This window comes from Misgurnus anguillicaudatus, chromosome 5 (assembly GCF_027580225.2).
Source record: "Misgurnus anguillicaudatus chromosome 5, ASM2758022v2, whole genome shotgun sequence".
NCBI classification, from domain to species: domain Eukaryota; kingdom Metazoa; phylum Chordata; class Actinopteri; order Cypriniformes; family Cobitidae; genus Misgurnus; species Misgurnus anguillicaudatus.
Window position 1 is genome coordinate 11,706,946 of NC_073341.2, and position 23,175 is coordinate 11,730,120.

General features: G+C 37.8%; 2 protein-coding genes across 6 annotated transcripts in view; both read left to right on the forward strand.

Moving 5' to 3' along the window:
* Window positions 1-4,533: 4,533 nt before the first annotated feature.
* On the forward strand, window positions 4,534-8,854 carry LOC129413767 (uncharacterized). Its single transcript, XM_055167563.2, has 3 exons — window positions 4,534-4,625; window positions 7,352-7,525; window positions 7,615-8,854. The coding sequence occupies exons 1-3, from the start codon at window positions 4,584-4,586 to the stop codon at window positions 7,972-7,974; spliced, it is 576 nt and encodes a 191-aa protein (XP_055023538.2). The 5' UTR covers window positions 4,534-4,583; the 3' UTR covers window positions 7,975-8,854.
* Window positions 8,855-9,270: 416 nt separating this feature from the next.
* Window positions 9,271-23,175, forward strand: part of cabin1 (calcineurin binding protein 1) — a 121,169-nt gene continuing 107,264 nt past the window's right edge. For 2 of the 5 annotated variants that reach the window (XM_073867549.1, XM_073867550.1), the window contains exons 1-15: window positions 9,272-9,363; window positions 10,167-10,211; window positions 11,978-12,073; window positions 12,375-12,488; window positions 13,946-14,080; window positions 16,245-16,425; window positions 16,902-17,031; window positions 17,131-17,280; window positions 17,540-17,958; window positions 18,065-18,236; window positions 20,075-20,208; window positions 20,310-20,527; window positions 20,640-20,712; window positions 21,760-21,947; window positions 22,369-22,500. In XM_073867549.1, coding sequence (XP_073723650.1) covers window positions 10,209-10,211; window positions 11,978-12,073; window positions 12,375-12,488; window positions 13,946-14,080; window positions 16,245-16,425; window positions 16,902-17,031; window positions 17,131-17,280; window positions 17,540-17,958; window positions 18,065-18,236; window positions 20,075-20,208; window positions 20,310-20,527; window positions 20,640-20,712; window positions 21,760-21,947; window positions 22,369-22,500 — 2,145 coding nt within the window. In that variant the 5' untranslated portion in view covers window positions 9,272-9,363; window positions 10,167-10,208. Of the gene's footprint in view, window positions 9,364-10,166; window positions 10,212-11,977; window positions 12,074-12,374; window positions 12,489-13,945; window positions 14,081-16,244; window positions 16,426-16,901; window positions 17,032-17,130; window positions 17,281-17,539; window positions 17,959-18,064; window positions 18,237-20,074; window positions 20,209-20,309; window positions 20,528-20,639; window positions 20,713-21,759; window positions 21,948-22,368; window positions 22,501-23,175 lie in introns of all 5 variants that reach the window. The other 3 variants (XM_073867551.1, XM_073867553.1, XM_073867552.1) reach the window with 2 other exon arrangements.

Sequence of the window (23,175 nt, forward strand, 5' to 3'; positions counted from 1 at the left end):
AAACAAAAGTTTGCTTTTCAGTCCAAATTCACATCAAAACTAATATAAGATTTTCACATTCCTTATGAAATATATCAAGTATTCCTTTATGACTTTAATAGACTCAGTGTATTGTACACTTTTAATAAATCAGTGTACTGTTCCTTAATTCAAACAACATTTATACATGTTTAAGACGTACACTTTTCCCATGAAATATCCAAATGACAAAGGGCCACATTTGTCTATGCCAAGCATTGAGAAAACAACAAACATTATTGTTTCACTGATAAAATTGTGGTGTACTCACAGCATAATGAGTAACTGAATAGGTCCACTTGTAGTAACATTTCTTTAGTTTTTGTTGTGTTAATGGTCATAGATGAAAGTCATTCAACCTCCTCAATGGTAAAGATCCAAAACTGCTCTAGACGCGTTCATACTTACCTGTGAGAAAACACAAAAGTATGAATAAATGTTTCACTAACAGAACTGTGGTATACTAACAACTTAAATCAATGTGGTACCTTTAAAGTTTAGCGTGTGAATGATGGTTGGTTGAGAACAGTCAGCCAGTCTCCTCAATGGTAAAAATCCAAAATTATGCTGGATGCATTCGTGCTAACCTGGGAGAAAACACACACATATGAATTACTTTTCCACTTACAGATTTATGTCATTTTTTCATTTCCATTAATCCATAGGTCTGAAGAACGAGTACTCCATTAACTGGGGGCGGGGCATTCAAAGGAGCGGGGCGTACACGTCATGGTGAAAATGAAAATACTTTTAATTAAAAACACTGAAATAAAACTTAATTTTGAAGAAACTATGACAGAACAATGTGCATCTATCTGCATAAAATGCTAGACTTCAACTAAGTTTTCAACTAAGTTATGTACAGAAAGTTTAACTCCCGTTGTGGATGTGCACCATAAACAGCGCCCTTTTAAACACGTCCAGTCAAAGCACAAGCTTCATAACATTAAGCAGCTTTAAGTCTTTACTATTATTTTAGCTGTGTCGTGTCGTCGCCTGACCTGTATGGAGGATGAAGAGTGCAAAAATTAAAAATAAATAAATAAATACATGTACAAAGAAACATATAAAACAAACATAAATAAATAAATACAAAAATAAATATGCAGAGAAATATAAAAAACAAACATAAATGATTATTGCAACTTTGATTTCTTTATTTTTGTATTAAAATATTTTTAAAACTTTTATTTATTTCTGTATTTAATTATACATTTTTATTTATTCTTTTATTCATTTCCACATTTATGTATTTATTTATATATTTATGTGAACATTTTATTATTTTTTTACATTTATTTATTTATACATTTAATTACTTAAACGTTTATTTATTTCTACATTTATGTGTCTAATATGTTAATGAGGAGGGGGCGTGTTTTTCTTCAGCCGTAGCAATGGAGCACAGAGTGTCAATGCTACAGTAGTGTATACACGTGTTCTGAGGCCACAACAGTCGCATCTTTTGCTCTTACAAAATGACACGCAAGGGAAGAGCGTGGACGTGATTTTGAGTGTAGTGCAAGTGAAATGAATGTTGAGAGAGGTGGGCGAAATGGCAAAAATCACCGCGTTACCTTTAAAAGGTCTTGAATGACCGTTTGGTTGATAACAGACAGACAGACAGTCAGTTAAAGTTAGTCCTTACTGAGAAAGAAACACACATAAATATGACTTAATTTCTCACTTACAGAACTGTGGTGTACTCAAAGCACACTAATCTGCTGATAAAAATGAGTCTGAGGTCAAATAGCTGTGTCAATGTCACGTTGTTTCATTATATGTCCAACATTACACAAATTACTGTAACCGAGTGAGTATTAAAATGTAGAGTCACGACAAACAACATGTTTTTAAAGATTAAAGATGCTTTAAAAAGGTTGAAAGAGTTTGCAGTGCTTACCTGTTAGCTCTTCATATCCGTGTCCTGCTGTTGCTTAAATATTTGGTTATAGTTATGGTTAATCATTTGCAGTTTTTAAGTTCATATCACAGTTTTTATTAAGTGAAATTAACTTTAAAAAATAATACGTTTAAAAAAACTAATTTCGTTTAGTGACTTACACTGTTAGGTTTTACAGTGTATATACATAAAAAATAAAACAAACAAGGCTGAAATAAGAGGTTATGGGCTAAATAACCAAGGAGCACACATACTAATAAAAAGTATATGCTTTGGATAAAGCCGTCCACCTAATGCATACATGTTTCACGGTGGTCAACCTGGGGTTACATCATGTGTATATATAATATTTATGCATTTGGAGACGCTTTTAAGCAACTTAAAATCCATTACAAGCTGCTTATTATTTGTATCAGTATTTGTGTTCCCTGGGTTCAAACCCACGATGACCTTTTCCATTGCAAACGCAATGCTCTGCCACAGAGTTATACATGAACAGCTGCTCCGAGGCTGGTGGAGGAAGCAAAAAGGGTAGTCATGTTGTTTTTTGTGTTAATAAGAAAACAATTAAAACCCAGCAAACCATACTTTGTAATTATGCTGTGTTTGAACAAAACAATTTCTTACCTATTTTGAATAGAGTATTAGTGACCATTTGTTTACGCACTGATAACAGGTAAAACATAACAGACACAGTGACAAATGCTTATAACTGTAATTATTTTATTACATACTGTAATCATATTATATTTGTTACTTTCAAAAGGTAAAAAATCTATATTACATTACCGTGAAATATCATTTAATGCAAAGCAGTAATTTTCACAAACAATGACTGTGGTGCCTTTTTGACATCTTACATTCATCTGCACATTTCTGGGAGATGATCTTTCACTAAGTTCCATATGGAATTCATTTTTGAGGTAGCCTATAAAATAAAGAAATAGAAAACATATTTTAACAAACCAAAATGAATTAATAATGTCATTAGTTGTAAATTCTGTTCATAGTCTAATTTGAGAGATTTGAGAAAGTAGAATTGTACAGTTTTAGAAAAAACAGATCTGTGGACATACATAGTGATATACTTTAAGTAGGTTGGTTGCTACACAATTTGAGACCTTTAATGGCTGATTGTTTGAATTGCATGAAATAACCAAGAAAACTCTCTAATGTAGTGAGCAGATCGCATGAAGTGTCAGTGTTGTTAAAATGAAGTGTAAAGGAATAGTCTACTCATTTTCAATATTAAAATATGTTATTACCTTAAATAAGAATTGTTGATACATCCCTCTATCATCTGTGTGTGTGCACGTAAGCGCTGGAGCACGCTGCGACGCTTCGATAGCATTTAGCTTAGCCCCATTCATTCAATGGTACCATTTAGAGATAAAGTTAGAAGTGACCAAACACATCAAAGTTTTTCCTATTCAACACGAGTAGTTATACGAGCAAGTTTGGTGGTACAAATTAAATGCGTTCCACTTCGTCAAGTGGACGAGGGAAGTTTGTATGGACAGACCCTCGCTCCCTCGGTCAAAATCGTCTGCTTCATATGTACACTTATATGTACACTTCATGCAGCTTCATATCCCACAATGCAACACGATTGTGACGTCACTTCAGCAACTCGCGCTTTGCACATGGAGGGGGCGGTCTCCACTTTCCATGTGATCAAGTGCTTAGGGCGATCCATTTGAACCCACTTCAAGTGTTCTAGTAGTAGTGGGCACTCGTACAACGTAAGCAATGACGTACATCCGAGTGAACGAGACTGAGGGAAGTTAGCGAGGGAAGTTCATAAAAAAACGAACTGGAACGCAGAGCTAGGTTTCGGACATACTATTCGTTCGCCTACTCCTTTTTGCCTACTATATAGTACGGTAGTATGCAGTTTCGGATTCAGCCCACGTCCTTACGACCACGTCCCCTAAAATGGCCGGCACTACCCAGAATGCAATTCGAGCTAAAATTTTATTCGGAAACCGTGTGAGAATAAAACTTTATTAAAAATGCTGTTGTTATCATTTATAATTGTATTTGACAACAACACAAACTAAATATATACTAATATTTAATTATATAGTATAGCCTACATTTCTGCATCTGTACCTGTGTAGTTTAATTTAATGTGACAAAGCTAATCTGTCGGTATAAATCCAAGCAATTTTGGTGCGGGAACTAAACTTTTTTATTTTCTGAGCAAACAAAATGGTGGCCCCCGAGGAGTTGGTGCCCAACGCAAAATGTGTCTCTTCATGTTTGTCAGAGTCATGTTAATAAAAAACGGAGTAATTTACATACCTTTATATTGAAATATGACCCTCAGTCGCAGGCCTTACAAAAATACTCCTACATGGCAGGGCACGCGCAATTGGCCCTATTTCTCACGCTCTTACGACCAAATCCATTTTCTCACGCAGGCTCGTGCCCACCACTAAGATCCAGTGGTGTGTAATAACAATCACTATTGGAATAATTGCCTAATATATAACTTTAAATACTGTGCAACGCCTATCTCTATCTGTCTGTCTCAATCAGCAGTCTAAAGTGCTTGTCAAAATCAAAATGATGCGATAGCCAATCAAATCAAAGAAGGTGGAGTTGTTTACAGTATCCGGAGCGCGAGCTACAAACTACAGAGCGAGCACACGTATGCGCGATGTTTCAGATTGTTAGCGGTGGCGAAAGTGCAACACACGATGTAAGTAACTAAACCAGTTACATTTAAGGGTTTCAAGCGTAGCCTACCTTTTTATTTTCTACTGAGAACCACCTCAACACTTCTCATGTTGCTAGTACTTTGCCGTAAAGAATGAAGGAGTGCTGCGTAGACCGTTTCGGCCTATGACATCAGAGTACCGCGAGAGTATGTCGAAATGTTACAAAATGGTACACCTTCACCATTGCTCTCGCGGTACTGTGATGTCATAAGCCGGAACGGTCTGCGCAGCACCATAAAAAGCATCAAGGTCTGGATAAAAAGCAGGCCTTTCCATATTCCACGCACGCAGATACCCTTAAAAAACTGGAGATTTAACCTCTTAATTAAAAATAAATATAATCCCAATAGAGAATCTTTGGAGGGAGCTCAATCTGACTGATCTAGAGAAGATCTGTGTGGAGTAGTGGGCCAAAATCCCTCCTGCAGTGTGTGCAACCTGGTGAAAAACTAGAGGAAACGTTTGACCTCTGTAATTGCAAACAAAGGATACTGTACCAAATATTAACATTGATTTTCTCAGGTGTTTAAATTCTTATTTGCAGCTGTATCATACAAATAAACAGTTAAATCATACATTGTGATTTCAGGATTTTTTTAGATTATGTCTCTCACAGTGGACATGCACCTACGATGACAATTTCAGACCGCTCCATGATTTCATATAGATCATTTATTATAGCATCTTAAAATTGACACTTTGTAGGTGTGAACAAAAATTTGCCCTTATTTGGGTGTGTCTTTTAAAATGCAAATGAGCTGATCTCTGCACTAAATGGCAGTGCTGTGGTTGGAAAGTGCAGATTAAGGGGTGGTATTATCCCCTTCTGACATCACAAGGAGTGCCAAATTTCAATGACCTATTTTTTCACAGGCTTGCAGAGAATGGTTCACCAAAACTGAGTTACTGGGTTGATCTTTTACACATTTTCTACCGTACTTTCCCGACTATAAGCCGCACCGTAATATAAGCCACATCATTTAAAAATGCGTCCTTGAGACAAAATTACTTAGTTGGTTTTTTTTAGAAAATTATTTCACAAAATCCAGCCAAAGAACAGACATTTAATCTGGAAAGGCAAGTTATTCAAGTAAACAATAGCAGACAGAACAGCAAGCTAAATAGATAGATGTCTGCACGTTAAAGTAATATTATCAGTTAGTTAAATTATAAACCATAGCAAGCAGAACTTACCTGGAAGGTTGAATAAATTAACCGAACAAGCCAACTAGCGTGAAGTTCGCATACCCGTCATTCAACATCACTGAATCCATTGAACTACATAAATGCAGAAGCAGCATATGGCGGACTATCGCAGCTGTAGACAGTAATTTTGTCTCTTGCCTCATCAATGTCAAAATTAATTCATACTGACTTACAAGGCGCACCTGACTATAAGACGCAGCACCAACCAACCAACGGTAGGTTGATGGAAGCACTGGGGACTCAATTATAGAACTTAAACATGGAAAAAGTCAGATTTTCATGATATGTCCCCTTTAAAACCTTTTATTAAGGACATGAAAGTATTAATGATATAAAAGTAAATAACTTTAACTGGAAATCTGAACTATTTGGGTCCAAAATTGCAAGTGGGGCCTCGTTTGACTTGCATGACTGAAATAACTGCCTGGAGGTGTTGTGTAAGATTAAAATTGAAGGAACTTATTCCTTGGTCACAACTTGGCACAACCCCCTGTGCTGATCAAAGACTATTGTCACAGCTGTTTATCCAATACAGTGGGGGTTAAAGGTGATCTTCTGATTGGTCAATTTGAATGTATCAAGTTAGGCTTAGTCACATGGTCAAGAGATAGAGGATAAAGGTCAATGTTTTTAGGAGCTCTGGGCCTTTGCATTTTAGCTTTTGCCTTGCATTGGCCTTTTCCCCTTTCCTTTCTTTCTTCACCTAAGTTCTGGGGTTCAGGCCTTTAGGCCTAGATTTCAGTTCTCAAGTGTGAATCTCTTTCTTCTAAACTTTCTTTCTCTGTTCTCTATCTTATCAGGTAATATCTCACATACATTGGAAACAGTCAATTGTTTGTATTATTTACCATTTCATGCATTTATAGTGTAACCATTTCAACTGTAACTTTAAGTCAGTACTGTAATTAAACCTTTTCATTTACAAATCTGTTGTTTAGTTTTGATTTAGTGTTAATACTTAAACGCTCCATATTGCAATACAATATATTCATACTCTAGCAACGCTCTCAGACATATTGTGTCCGAAACCGGGGAACGATTGCAGTTGTGTTCTCCTTCCGAAACCTGAGATCCCTTACAGTTGCAAACATTGCCGCCTAGTTGCACTTCTTCCCTAAAGGGACTTTGGTTAAGGGCAGCTTTGGTACAAACTTTACATTGGTCTAATAAATTTAGATAAGATATTAAATAGACAACAAAATATCAAACCATATGACAACCGCAAACAATTTCCACCTTTGTTCACTACTAACTACACTTTTAAAGTGCTATAGTAGTTACTTGTGGATTATAAGAAGACGTGCTTTACCATCAGATGGGCTTTACCATATATACTGTATAGCTTATACATGGTTAAAATAAAGAAAAACATTCTCTAGGACCAAGGTACTACACAAGACGACAACAAGACCCATACATAACTGTAATATAAGTGTGCAAGACTTCAAGCCCATGTGTAATTATTTAGATAAAACAATGCACTTGTTTCTCTCACCTACAGGTGGAGCTAGAGGATTGTCGCCTGAGGCTTGGATTATACTGTAGGCTGGGCCAATTTGCATCTATGGCTGGGATTGACCAATCAGAGTTTGGAATATTTGGGAATCCTCAGCTTTCCTCAACAGAGAGAAGGCCTATAGGCCACGATGACCAGGCAAATGAGGAGAATGTAGCAGTAAGTAGACATACAGTTGTAGATTTTTTTAATGTATTTTATATTTATGTTGGTTGATTATAGTTGCTGTAATAACTCCATACATACAGATGATGAGTGTCCCTGTATCAGGTACGTCTGCTAACAATGTAGACGTTTCCCAGAGCCAACCACTACAGGAATTGCCTTTAATTCCAGCCAGCGTGAGCCGCGCCTCTCCCATACTGCAGGAGCCACTCGCGTTTGAAGCTCCCGAGCAAAGAGCCAGCGCAGTCTCTCGCTCAGGGAGTTCACTCAGCAGTGCCAGCACTCAATCCAAAGGCTTAAAATCCTACAGATCAAATGGATCTGAGGGGAAAGTGTTTTCAGCCGTCGGCTCGAGAGCATCTAGTCTGTCTCATTTGGGTTCAGGAGTGATTCAGGAAGCCAAAAGAGTTCTGCTGGACAGCTCGGGTTTTAGCCAGATATAAGATAAAGAAATCTTTGATGATGTGATTCGACTTCATGTATTTATTGGAAAGTTAATGGATTACCTGGCATCTTGCAGCTATCTGTGTGTTTATTGCTTTGTCCAGCATTCTTTTATGGAGCATCCTTTACCGCTCCACGTTTTTGATGCCAGGTCTTTTGCTACCTTTCAGACAACTCCAGATTTAAAGTAACAGTATGTAGGATTGTGGCCAAAACTGGTATTGCAATCACAAAACTTGTGGCTAAAACTGGTACTGCAATCACACAACTGGTGGCCAATACACAACATGACAACATAAACATCAGTTGAGGGCTGCAACTCCACTTTTTAAATGACAATATCCTGGCCGGACCACTGTTGTGAGTGATATAAGTGTTTGAAATGAAAATGATTTCTTAATGTCTAGTGACATATCAGGGCTATTTTATGATTAATTGATATACATTTCTTACATACTGTTCCTTTAAGATATTTCCCACCTCAACCCAGAAATAATGTTACTAAACTCTTAAAAAGTTTGGAGGCTTGTTTTGAGGTGGGAAATATCTGCAATCCGAATTTGTATGGAACACATTGCAGTCTCTCTTGAACTCATATCTTAGCTGATCACTTTGAATCAGATTTGTGAAATGTGGAAGACATCCTAAACGCACAGTGCTAAAATGAATTTTAGGATCACTGCTATAGACCATGAAGATGAATTTGTTCAATAAGACTACACTTTACTTTTACTTGTTTAATAACTTTAGGTTTTTATTTTTGTAATAATTGAATTCATACACTTTTATGTAATATAAATCAAATGTGTTGTTTATGAATTGTTGTCAAACTGATGTTGGATTTTCTATGGATGGTTTACAGTACACACTTTGGTTTATAGCATTTTTTCTCACTTAAAAATAAATATTTCACAAGTGTCCACAGCTTAGGTGGATCAATGCTTTATGTTTACAATGTGCAATTGGATTATATTGGATTTATATGTTACATTACAAACCGGCCTTGACGTTAACTTTTTTGCTCACCAGCCAAAGATTTAATCATTTTAAAGGTCTTACGTATGTGAACATTTTATTCGACTTCATTCAGCGCTGAAAGAAACGGCAGGCGGATGACGTCAAAGTACCGCGAGTTCGATTCGACATATCATATGGAGAAGGGTAATTTCGACTCGCTCTCGCGGTGCTTTGACGTCATCCGGTTGTCAGTTCTAGCGGCGCCGCATGAAGTCGAAGAAGCCTGTTGACAAAACTACAAACACATGTGTATCACGTGACCGGCGCTTTTCGGTTTGTGGGTCGCGCGTGCGTTGGTTCGTCCAATCAGAGCGCTCGACACTGACTTGAGCAACTCTCCTCCACCGAGCAGAATAAAATGCGCGCGGCAGGTAAGAGCTCTCCATCAAAACAACACACAAATACAAACTTAACACACACACACACGTATGAAACAGACTGCACGAGATTTTGAATTTACACGTCGAGCATTAACAAACTATGGATTATGTGGAAGTATATTGGCCCTATACGCTCAGCTGTGTAACTTAGTGTTTGTGCAGCTAGCACTGTTAGCTCGTTGTTATTGAATGACGTTTATAAACAGACAAACAACGCTACTGCACCAACGCTGATGTTTCAATTCATTATCAAATCCTTGAAGAAGTGTCTAGGTGTTTGTTTTTATCAAACTAATGTTAGTGTGTTGTAGCCTGATGCGATTTATTAGGGCTCAATGAACGTTACACAGTAGTTGAGGGATGCTAGTATGCACTTGCTGTACAAAATAATCATACTAAATCTATTGGTGCAAATTGCCATTTTCTATCTAGTACAGAATGAAATGTGTAAGAAATGGGTGTGACTTCTAAGTTTGCTTTGCCCATACGTTACCCTAAAGTATAAACCATCGTTCAATATACCCATAGGTACTATTTGTTGCACATCTTTCAGTGTAAGTTATATGTACTATTGGTACGTATGTGATTAGAAGAATAACTGTTATGCTTATATAAACATAGTATGGGGTATAGAAATGAATTCGAGTTTTATAGTATGCATACTACTATTGTACAATACAATAGTATTCCGACTTTTACATTATTAGATTGCCCATATCTCTTTGCATGTGCTTTTCATGTATGCATGCTGTACGACTATAATAAAGTGCTAAATTTTGATTTTGAAATTACAGATGTTGATGTTCAGAGCGAGTGATCCTTAGTAAATAACAAACATGGTAAGTTTTTTACTTTTTATGGTTTTATTATGTTGTATATAGTTGTATTGTATTACTTACTACATATGTACACATCTCTAAAGCTGCTACATAGTGGTTTTAGTGCCACATACACAGCTGCAGAATTTAAAGGTGCCAAAGAATGCATTGAAATAATCAGGTAAATTGTTCTCTGATATCTACATAGAAGGTCTGTGGCTTTATTAAGTGCAAAAACATACAGAATCAAATGGTTATTACCTTATTTGAAAGGGTCATAAATAATAATTTTGAGCCCTGCTCTGATTGGCTGTTGTCAGTAGTTGGAAGCTCTCAAAGCAAACAGACTTCATATGTTTGAGCCTGTATCAGGAGAAGAAACAGATTTTGAGGAATAAACAATTACTTGGAGATTGGAAATGGATGTGTCTGAGTGGTAATTTGTGTTTATTTCAGTATGGACCTACAAAACGTAAGTCTGTCTCAGTTAACGTTTTATCCTTCGCTTGCCATACTAAACAGTCCGCGACACACACGCACACATCAACACGTGAGGAGGAACCGTGAGGTTGGCAACAGATTTGCATACTTCAAGTTGATTGGACAGGTACTCTCACCTAAACACACGCAGAGCTTATTCAGAACCATACATTAGCGGTTTTATTTGTTGTTCTTTCACCAAACTATATTAGAAATGCATGGTTGAATCACGTGCGTCCCGAACCGTGGGAGGATAACGGGACGATTCGATTCTTTACCGAGAACCGCTACACCCCCAGTTAACGTCATGGTAAAACATAACCAAAATAACGAACATAAACAACAGTTTTAAATCAGAATTAGAGCACGTTTTCAGATGTGTAGACGTAGTAATTTTGAATATCTAAATATCGCTATGCTAATTCGTAAAGGTACACAAACTACATAAGCAACACAATGTTTTATCAAAATAGAATATCTGAATCTATCTAAATAGAGTCATACCTACATTTTCAAAAGAAACACTACACCAGCCCTTTCAGCCGTTTCTATCTCATGGAAACGCAGTACAGTTGCACGAACTCAGCAGTTTTATCATTATAACAACATTGTAATTAATTTAAAGTGTATTATTTAATGTTGGAGCATACCTCACGACTGTAACGTCACAGTTTGTGTTGAGATTGGCCTGTTTTTCAGCTGTCTTTTGCGTGCACAAGGTTTACATAAGGAGGAGGAAACATTTTGTTTGAGGCTCATGATATGTCATTACCAGTTATAAAGCTTTTATTATTCATCTACATGTATGCCTAGGTAAATAGTTGTACATTCTTCGGCACTTTTAAATATATTTGTGACCCGGTCTGTGGACACTCAACTAAAGTAATGTTTGTTGATGTACTGTTTTCTACATAAAATCAGTCTACGCAATGTAAAAACATTCTGTGAAAATATAACCTTGATATCTTTAATAAAGACTGAGTAAGATCACGTAAAAGATTAAAATACAATCTGACTAAGGGCCGTGGGCCGAAATTAAATGTTGCTGTGTTATATTAATATAAAAGTTGCCCTGATTCTCCTCATTTATAATTTGAGTTTCGTGATGCATGCTATACACCTTCAAGTATGCATGTGCATAAAAAAAAAGTGAATTCCTTGCATTTAATTTCAGTTTACATTTTAGCGATGCACAGATAAAAAAGTTACATTTTAGATTACATTTAATTTTTACTGCGGGCCAAAGTTTGTGTATTTCACAAGGATTTGATATCCTGTGTTAATGTTTGTCCTCCTGTCCACCATAGATCCGGATCGCCGCTCTCAATGCCGCGTCTCAGGCTGCGGATGAGCATGAAGAAGCCTTCACAAGCACTAAACCAAGTCAAACTAAGGAAGCTCAGGTGAACAGATCATTTTGCATTTACATTTATATCACACCCATTTAGCAGGTGTTTTTATCCAAGGTGTCTTAAAAAAACTAAAAGCATTTCTTCTTACACTGATCTGTGACACACATCGTAATCTGTCTTTTTCTGGTCTGAGCTTATAAATTAAATTCAGATAACTATTTAATTCCAGTTGGACACAAAAGCTTTTTGATTATTGATGAATTAAATATCAGTGGTTGTAAATAGTATTTTGTTTTGTTTTTACAGCTGGCATTAAATTTGTGAACATTGTTTTTCTCTTTCTGTCTGACAGGAGGCAGAAGCTTTTGCCCTTTATCATAAAGCTCTTGACCTGCAGAAACATGACAAGTTTGATGAATCTGCCAAAGCCTACCATGAGCTTCTCAAGACCCCTCTGCTCAAAGAGGTACTATCAAACATTTCAGTATTTATGTGATCACATGAAATACTAAACATCTATTGAATATGTTACCCATGCTGGCAAAATGAGTCGGAATGCACACCCATCTTATTTTGAGCTGCAGAGAAACGAAAGTATAAATGTCAGTTTTATTAAAGTGAACTCATTGTCATGTTCAAGAAACCAATTTGAAATGATTCGAGCTTTGTGACATGGTGCATTATCCTGCTGGAAGTAGCCATCAGAGGATGGGTACATGGTGGTCATAAAAGGAAGGACATGGTCAAAATTTGCATTAATGAGAAATTGAACAGGCATTCCTAATAATCCTTTAGGTGAGTGTATATACATGCATGTGTGTGCATTTATATACATAATTATTACACTTTTATTATAAACTTTTATTCTGCAAACGATTAGTTGCGATTAATCATTAGGCAGCTCTAAAAAAAATATCTATTTTGATATCTAAATATCTATTTTGACAAGAATTCATGCAGATATAATCTGTTATGTCTTAAGTAAATGGTCGATTAACTGTTGGGGAAAAATAAAATATATTAGCATTACAGTAGAACTTAAAGCGGTCTGTCTCAATGTCAATCAAACAACAAAAAAATTTAAAAAAGTTGAACACATGTTTTCACTTATAGTATTGCTTTTGACTTTGTGTTTGCCAGATCAATTTTTTCCTATTTATTTTAAGAAATGCATGTTGTTGCATGTACATTTTGTTGTGAACCTTCAGAAATCTTTTAACTCAAAATGTAATTAAAATAGGTGTTTTTCAAAATTAAAATAACTCCTTTTTGAAAATTTGCTCATTTTGCCAGCACAGGTCACATATAGTCATATAAACACTTCATAAAGAATTGAGTTGTCATGCTTTCTTATTGTCATGAGGAATTATCATCAGGTTTATCTACATGTAGGAAATATGCAATCCTAGACCACGAAAGCAGATATATGCACATGTATATTTGTAGCAACAGCCATAAATACATTGTTTGGGTCTAAATGATATATTTTTATAGCAAAAATCATTAGGATATTATGTACAGATCATGTTTCATGAAGATAATTGTAAATGTCTTATCATAAATATATCAAAAATGTATTTAGTGTTAGTAATAGGGTTGCTAGGGAGCTCATTTGGACATCTTTAAATGCGGTTTTCAAATTGTTGTATCTCAGCCAAATGTTGTCTTATCTTAAAACCATACGTCATTGGAAAGCTCAATTCAGCTTTCAGATGACCTAAACATCTCAATTTCAAAAAATTGATGACAGGGTCACACATGTGTATAGGACTAGTATTTCAAAGTGCTGTCTTTGAGGAACAAACTTGTGTACAGAAACTCCTGTTGTCCACTGTAGCGCTTAAATCAAATATAGCAGCAATAACTCTGTTGTATATGACATCATCGATGCTATCATTATATTTCTATCTTTGATAACATCAGGCAGTGCCATCTGAAGATGAGAAAGTTGGACTCAAGCATCCTGGACTGATGTTAAAATATTCCACCTATAAAAACTTGGCCAGCCTCGCTGTACTCAAAGATGATATTGACACTGCCATGGACCTTTATGTGCAGGTAAACGCATGCTGTCATATAGACGTCTGCAGGACTGAGCAATTAAACGTTAAACATCAATCAAATTTTTCTCATGCTTAAAGTGCCCAATCTTATGACTGCTTTTACACAAGTTAAATAGGTGTATGAGTTCCATAAAGCATGTTTCAAAAGTTGTTTGCTCGAAATAGCTTGTAGGAAAAGATTGTTACCCATCTCTAGTAGCCTCTGTTTCAGGGCATTTCAGATTGTGCCGTTTTGAGTTGGTCATTACATATTTATGAGCTGCTGCTCCTTTGATCACGCCCCACTACTAACGTCATGTGCGCGTGCATAGTGATATTGTGAGCAGTACAGACCATACTGTGTTATTATTTGATATATTATTATTATTAACGGTTTATGTTGCCAACAGACAAATCATGCAGAAAAGTATCACTAATAAGTACACTACAGGAGAAGAAACTCATGACACACAATGATTCCAGAGTCAATTGTGATGTAGGAGTTTCAACAATACACTCGTTTTCCCTGGACAATACTAACATATTCCTGTTATAAAACATTTTCAAACGCATTACTTTGGAAAATTACAGAAATTAAGACCCGGCGGGGGATGTATACTGCTTGGGGACCGCGTGCTAATTGCTAGAAGCTAGCGGGAGGTCCGGACCGTAAAGTTATAGAGGCTCGGGGGTTAGCCTCGTCAGAAAAGCCGGGGCGGTAAGGCCTGGTCTCGGTTAGTTTGGCAAAGCACTATTACTTAGTTCTTGTAGAATTGTAAAATAAAGCCGTTAAATATTTTGTTTAACTTTCGAAACCACGCTGCAAACTATCTAGCCTCCAAAAAAATCTATATAGCTGTCTACAAACAATTTTAACATCACTATACATTTAAAAGGTATAATTTACGGGATTAGCATCAATGTATGATCTCTGTTTTGAGATACAGATGCTCTAGCATCATAAATGTAGTATTTTGTGACAGAAGATGACAACATGCAAAATATAACGTGACTTGTTACCTTTTGTGTTGATACAACGATCGCGAATCGAATCCAGTCTGTTTCAGATGTGTGAATAATCCATGAAAGTCCAATAAAATACATCCAATGACCATTTTTGTCCACAAATGCGTATAATCCGTGAAATATAGATACATAGTCTGTTGTTTACATCAGATTTCACATGAATGTCTTATCGCCTACAATCTGATGACTATTTGCGTCGTAACACAATCTTGTATATACGATTACTCCGGGTTCCAATAACCACGCGTTCAAACTTTGTTTTTAAAAGTAGGCGGGAGTATAATTCATAATATCCAAATAGCGCTGTTATTTCCGTGAGAAATGATGACAGCACAGAGGGAATAAGCGAAGTGACTGCTCTCTAGCTCCCTGGTGGGTGGAGACCTGCGAGTGGGGTGGAGGGCGGGAAAATTCAAACTGAATGTGACGAAACGGCTAGTTACGTCACTTCGGAGCTGAGTTTGAAACCGTGTAATCTGAGACTCAAGGCAGAGGACATTCAGAAACCTGTATCTCACTCAAAACTGCATGGATGGATTTTTTTCCAAGTTTGTATGCGTGTGGGAGCATCAAAGACACAAATGAACACCCCAAAACCCAGAAAAAGTGAGTTTTTCATAATATGGGCACTTTAAGGCCATTGCTTAAATACATGATACTCAGGCCCAACGAGTAAAGTAACCATAGAGAGCCTTTGCTGATTGCTCCTGATAACTGCCCTGCTTATTCTTAGGATTATAGATTTGATCAAACCCTAACTAGCCTAATGTATAGTTTACCTCATCTTACATGTCTATACTGCAGAGATGAATAATATATTTAGTCTTTTTAAGCAGAAATACATTATAGAGAGCTGCAAGGATGATGTGTTTTTCTAAACTGGTTCTCTCTCCAGAAAGCCCATTAAATTTTACCTTCACAGATGAATACAAATTCTAGTATATTTACTGGAAATGCAAATTTTATGAATTTTGATCTCAAGACTAACTTGTTGGACAAAATGTGCAACTTTTGTTTATTTTTGGTGATAATCCAAAAGTCTATCGGAAAAATATATGTTTTTTTTTTTTTGCGAGGAAACCTCGTCATCCCTGCAGCACTCTATTACTTTTAAGTGATTGTAGCTGCTTGGTGAATTCGTATTTATTTTACAGGCTGTCGTGCTGGACTCTACAGATGTGAATATGTGGTATAAAATGGGCAGGTTGGCTTTGAAAAAGGCAAGTATGCCTTTGGCTCGCCATGCTTTCGAGGTGGGCTTACGCTGTAACCCTGACCACTGGCCCTGTCTGGACAGCCTGATCACAGTCCTCTATGCACTCAGTGACTACAGCTGTGAGTTGGAAAAAACAGCCAATTACATTTATACTCACGTAGTCTACTGGTCACATGGCTTATTACTGCAGTTAAAGATGCAAAAAAAATTAGGAGGAAAAGAAATCCAATATAATATACATGACTATATTGTCAATGGTTTATAATAACCTTACATAATGATCTGTTATTTTTATGACCTTAAACTGAGGGAATTGCAGTTAGCAATTTCACCACCAGATGCCGCTAAAATCCCCTTTAAAGGGATAGTTTACTCAAAAATGAAAATTCTGTTATCATTTACTCACTCTCATGTTTTTCTTTTTTTCTGATGAACACAAAGGAAGATAATTTGAGGAAGTTTGTAACCAAACTGATCAGAGGCCCCATTGACTTTCCTAGTGTTATTTTTTTCCTACTATGGAAGTCAATGGGGCCTCTGATTGGCCTTATGTTCTTTTTAGCATTATTCTCTTTTCTGTATGCTGCTTCTGTAGGTTGTCTGTACTACATCTGCAAGGCTTTGGAGAAAGACACGGGTTACAGTAAGGGTCGTGTGCTAAAGGAGAAAATCTTTGAGGAACAGCCCTGTCTCAGACGAGACTCTATGAAGATGTTCTCCAAACTGTATGGACCTCCATCTTTTCCATGCCGGTTAGCAGTGTTGTAAGTGCATGGGTTGTTAACTGTTATATATATGTGTGTGTGTGTGTGTGTGGATTGCAGTGATGTGTCAGTGCAGTATGGTGATGTGGATGAAGACGAGGCTCACAGTATTGTAGAGGAGGCGCTGGAGATGAGGAGACAGAGACAGGCTAAACTAACACGCCACCCAGTAGCTGATCTGCAACTGGTTCAGCCAATCAAATTCTTCACGTGAGTCCATCACTATCATTCAAAAGTTAAGGATCATAATTTACTCAGATTGTGATACACTGATCTAAACTATGAATTAACACACATGTAGGTTTGGGAATTATGTTTATACTAAAAAAATCCAAAATAAATCAGAACTATTTTATATTTTAGCATCTTCTTTGTAAGATTTATTGACGGAGTTTACATCTATTCTGCTTTATTCTTTTTCATTATTTGGTCTTTTGAGTTGATCAAAGTTTTCTCTCTCATGTGATAGGTGGAAGAGTGTGGGTGAAAGTTTCCTAGCCATGTACAAACACCAAAACGCTTGTCTGGTCCCACGGCCTGACTTCGGACGCAGAATCGACCTGACGATGTACCGTGACCCGGACTGCCTCCTCCAGGTGCCCGTCGCCACGCCAACAGCCACATTCGTCGTTTCTTCAGACCCTCCTCTGCCCCCGGTTCCAGTTGCACTGCCTCAAGCCCCCTCTGCCCCTCCTCCTGGTCCCAGCAGCCCAGCCGCCAGTTTGCCCCCTTCCATGGAGTTCCCCATTCAGCCGCAGGACCAGCTCAGCACTTCTGGAGGGGTACCACATAGCCAGAATGTAATCGAGGTGACCACCACAACTACAGTCACTGTCTCTGCTACCAATGGATGTGAGGATGCTGTGGTTACCACGGTTACCTCCGCAGGTCAGTTTGTCAGAGCTGCAGTTAGCGCAAGTTTGGATATGAAGTTGCTGCTGATATTTTTTTCTAAACCCTTTATGGTGTTTCTAATATATTGTTCGTCCTATAGCTCTGGATGCTGCCTTGAGTGACAAAGTGAAAAAAGGCACAAAGAGAAAACGCGTGGTGGAGGACAATGTAGAGACGGCAAAGAGACGTTCGGCACGTGTCCGTAACACCAAATGCAAGAAAGAAGAGAAGATTGACTTCCAAGAAGTTCTCCTGAAATTCCTCCCATCCAGGTCTTTTTAAAACTTCAACTTTTCAGAGCTTACGGTCCAACAATAAGCTAAGATAAGATAATCGATAAAATTGATAATGATGTTAATTGTCAAGGAATTTCATTATCGATTAGTTGTTCTGTGATGTAACATTCTCCTTCAGCACCTAATTTAGTGCCCTATTTAGCTATAATAATAACTGAAGTAAATATTTATGTTTTTATCCAATTAGTTGATTAATAAAAAAAATGTATCGGGCGATTAATTGATTATGAAAATAATCGTTTTGCAGCCCTAAAGTCCTGCTTCACATAATTCATATAAATTCTCTCCCAGCCAGCATTTTTTTTTAAGTTGCCAACCAGCGCCAGCATTTTTTATGATTTTCACAAAAGTTTAATTCCTTCAAGAATTTTTTTTTCTTAAAATATATAAACATACAATACACTCACCTAAAGGATTATTATGAACACCTGTTTAATTACTCATTAATGTAATTATCTAATCAACCAATCACATGGCAGTTGCTTCAATGCATTTAGGGGTGTGGTCCTGGTCAAGACAATCTCCTGAACTCGAAACTGAATGTCAGAATGGGAAAGAAAGGTGATTTAAGCAATTTTGAGCTTGGCATGGTTGTTGGCCAGTCTGAGTATTTCACAGTCTGCTCAGTTACTGTGATTTTCACACACAACCATTTCCAGGGATTACAAAGAATGGTGTGAAAAGGGAAAAAACATCCAGTAAGCTGTAGTCCTGTGAGCGAAAATGCCTTGTTGATGCTAGACGTCAGAGGAGAATGAGCCGACTGATTCAAGCTGATAGAAGAGCATCTTTGACTGAAATAACCACTATACAACCGAGGTATGCAGAAAAGCATTTGTGAAGCCACAACACGCACAACCTTGAGGCGGATGGGCTACAACCGAAGACTCCACCGGGTACCATACATCTCCACTACAAATAGGAAAAAGATGCTACAATTTGCACGAGCTCACCAACATTGAACAGTTGAAGACTGGAAAAATGTTACCTGGTCTGATGAGTCTCGATTTCTGTTGAGACATTCAGATTGTAGAGTCAGAATTTGGCGTAAACAGAATGAGAACATGGATCCATCATGCCTTGTTACCACTGTGCAGGCTGGTGGTGGTGTAATGGTGTAGAGGACGTTTTCTTGGCACACTTTAGGCCCCTTAGTGCCAATTGGGCATCGTTTAAATGCCACGGCCTACCTGAGCATTGTTTCTGACCATGTCCATCCCTTTATGACCACCATGTACCCATCCTCTGATGGCTACTTCCAGCAGTATAATGCACCATGTCACCAAGCATAAATCATTTCAAATTGGTTTCTTGAACATGACAATGAGTTCACAGTACTAAAATGGCCCCCACAGTCACCAGATCTCAACCCGATAGAGCATATTTGGGATGTGGTGGAACGGAAGCTTCGTGTGCTGGATGTGCATCCCACAAATCTCCATCAACTGCAAGATGCTATCCTATCAATATGGGCCAACATTTCTAAAGAATGCTTTCAGCACCTTGTTGATTCAATGCCACGTAGAATTAAGGCAGTTCTGAGAGCGAAAGGGGGTCAAACACAGTATTAATATGGTGTGCCTAATAATCCTTTAGGTGAGTGTATATCAAATGCTTCAGTGTTTTATAAGTTGTGTAAGAGCGCCACCTAGTGGATAATAGCGGAAATTTGAATTGCTTTAAAAACTCACCATTGGCAGGGAAACATTTTCTCTCAATTGACGTGATAACTCATCAATGGTGGGGAAAGAGTAAAAATTATAAATATATTTTCAGGAGTCGGATGTCACATTGACTAACTTTGTTATTTTCAGGCTAAGAAAGTTTGAAGATGATGAAGATGAGGAGAGTCTCAGTAACATGGACACTCAGTGTGATGTCAAACCTGATTCCCAGTTGAACCGTGGCAATGGCTCCGACGCCGAGTATTTAATCTCTATGGAGTCGGGTACAGAAAAAACGTGTTTTTGTTCTTTTAATTTTGTCAAATTTATCATTGATTAATTCCCCTTTTTATGTTTTTCTTCCATGGTTGTTTTTGTTCCACAGAGCGTAAGGAAGTGCATTCGTTCTTGTTGGCAAACATGCAGAACGGTGGCATCCTGGAGTTGATGATCCGCTATCTGAAGGCAGTGGGACAGACGTTTCTGGAGAAGTGGCCTGCAGGTCTCAGTGGAGTGGTGCTGGATATATTCAACTGCTGGAGGAAACACAGCGCTGGGCTGCCCAACCCACTTTTCAGAGACTCCAGCAACCAGCACATAAAGGTACTAGTTTTTATGTAATACACCTTTGAGTAAGTGACAATGGTAATTTTGTGTGTTTTCTGGGATATTCCCTGTGTTATATTGTCTAAAATAATGTGTGTTTGTGTAACAGGAAATGATGCTGATGAGTCTGTGCTGTCTGGAACTGCAGTTGGAGCAGAAGACCTTGATGAAGAGCAAGAACAGTAATAAACTTTGGGGCTGTTTATACCTTGTATTAAGATGCGTTTTGGTCAATCGGATCACAGGTGGACAATTAATGAAATAAACTCGCACAAATGTTTGCAAAATGAAACAAATGAAAGGGGCAGAGAGCAGCCACTTCAGTTTTAGCATTGAAAGCCTAAAGGTCGTGCTGACCACCGTGGGTTTGCCCTGGAAGTCATGTCCAGTGGAAAAACATTGTGCTCGTACATCACATTGGATAAATAGGCAGAGAGTAGGTGGTCTTCTGTGGCTGCTCGAACACATTTGACCACATACACCCCAAAAGCAATCCGATGGAAAACATTTTCGACTACCTCTGAATGTGGTCGAAAGTGGGCAAGCTCAAAAGTTTTACACCTGTTTGTAGCATTGTCCACTTGTGATCCGATCGACCAAAACGCATCTTAATATCTGGTGTAAACATCCATTTACAATCAATCAAACATCCTCATCTTTGGCTTGATGCCAGGCCCTCATGTGTTAAGCCTGATTTATAGTCGTGCGTAAGTTCTACGCCGTAGCTACCTCGCAAAAATTTTAACAGCGCGTCAGTTCTACGTGGACCGCAAGCGCTGTGATTGGTCCACCAGAACACCTCCCGTCAGGTAAAAATCCTGCGTCATAGGTATTTCCATTTGCGACAGTGAAAACAAAGATGGGCCAAGCTGAGGAGTGATTTAACTCAAACTGCAACAAAAGTCACTGTTTATTTACTTGCATCATTGCTGGTCTTCTCAAATCATACACAACAAGTTGCTGTTTCTTCTTCATTGTGTGTTAACTTGCCAAGCTTCTTCTTCTTTGATGGTCGCGCTGCTACTGTGGTTACACGCGTGGATACTGCCTACCAGCGGTTTGCGTGTGTGTTTGCACGTCGACGCGGAGGACGACGTAAAAGTATAAATGAAAACCGCCGCGGAACCTACGCCATCGCGGCTACGCCGTAGGACCTACGCACGACTATAATGAGCCCTTTACAAATGACAAAACGTAACCCCAAACAAATGTGTTTACTTTCTCTTTAGTATCTCAAAGAAAGATAGCGTCTGGGTCAGGAAGGGACTGCGGGGATGCGGATAGTTCGGAGGACCGCTTTCAATCGGACATATTCCTCCTGACCATGGCTTCCTCTCAGAGAGATCTGTTTGAAAACGATTGGATCTCTTTTGCGGTCAGAGTTCACTGGCTCAAAGCGAGACATCTCGCCTTTCAGGTAAAAGAAAGCCATCTGTTGGATATTTCATTTATAGTGTTCTTCACAATTTCACTATTGCATGAATGAAAAGAAACTAGGGTTTAAACTTAAAATTGAAGTGTGCTTTTTATGCATTATTAGTGACTCTAAAATTATTTTTAATTAACACATTTTTTACATAGGTTATAGTCACAGATAGTCACACCCCAAACTTATATAGTAACTCAAGCCACCATTGCTTTTTGCATCCCGTATGGCATTTGTCCACTTCTTCTGAATAAATGCTTAAAGATAACTTATTTTTAATTTTCTCTGCATATTAATCTGCGATATTAGATATTTTATTAGCAAACATTGCCTCAGTTTATCTGTAAATCAATCTTTGTTATAATTTTTTGTGCTCTGGTGTAAACATATGAACGTTAATGTGGTGTTGTAGGGTGACATGGAGGAGGCGCTCGAGTGTTACGACATGTGTGTCGGTCTGCTGAAAGGTCAAAGCAGTGAGACAGAAAAACTCAACATCCTGTTGCCCAACCTCAGCATGGATGCTGCCATCTCTTTAGAGGAGGTATGGTGTCAAGGCGGATAAAACAAAAATCACACCAGATGACAATTTGAGTCCTACTTTAGCATATATTGATCAGCTGATCAACAGGAACAATAGAAACATGAACTGAATACTTACGGTTGTCAATGTCAGCAGTAGGGATGCAACTAGATGTCTTCTCGGGTACAAAGAAATGTACCCGACCCGAAATGACTCGAGTCTCTTTACTCGACACCTATGTGCATAAATATTTTTTTTTAAGAGAAAGACCCAACCCAGTGGCAATTTTTTTAACCCCACTGTAGTCGAATGTAAACGTCACTGACGTGTGTGCCTCGCAACACGAACACATTGTATTATACCAAATACTCAAAATAATGTTGTTTTTTAACAAATGTTGCGCTTTTGCCTGTGCCGTCGTCAATCAATGCAATTTTGTAAAAAAAATAAATATTTAAAACGTTACCAACTAGGGTTGGGCGATGTCCCCATAAATTGGCAGTTGACGATGGTTACGTAAACCATCGCGATGGACGATGATATCGTTAGGTGGGGGGGTATTTTAATTTTTCGTTATTATTCGTTATTATATAATTATTATTCGTTATTTTACTTTATTACTTCCACTTAAGAAGAGTTGTGCACTTTTTATTTTAATATATATTTTACATAAATACTATTCTGTACTTAAAATCT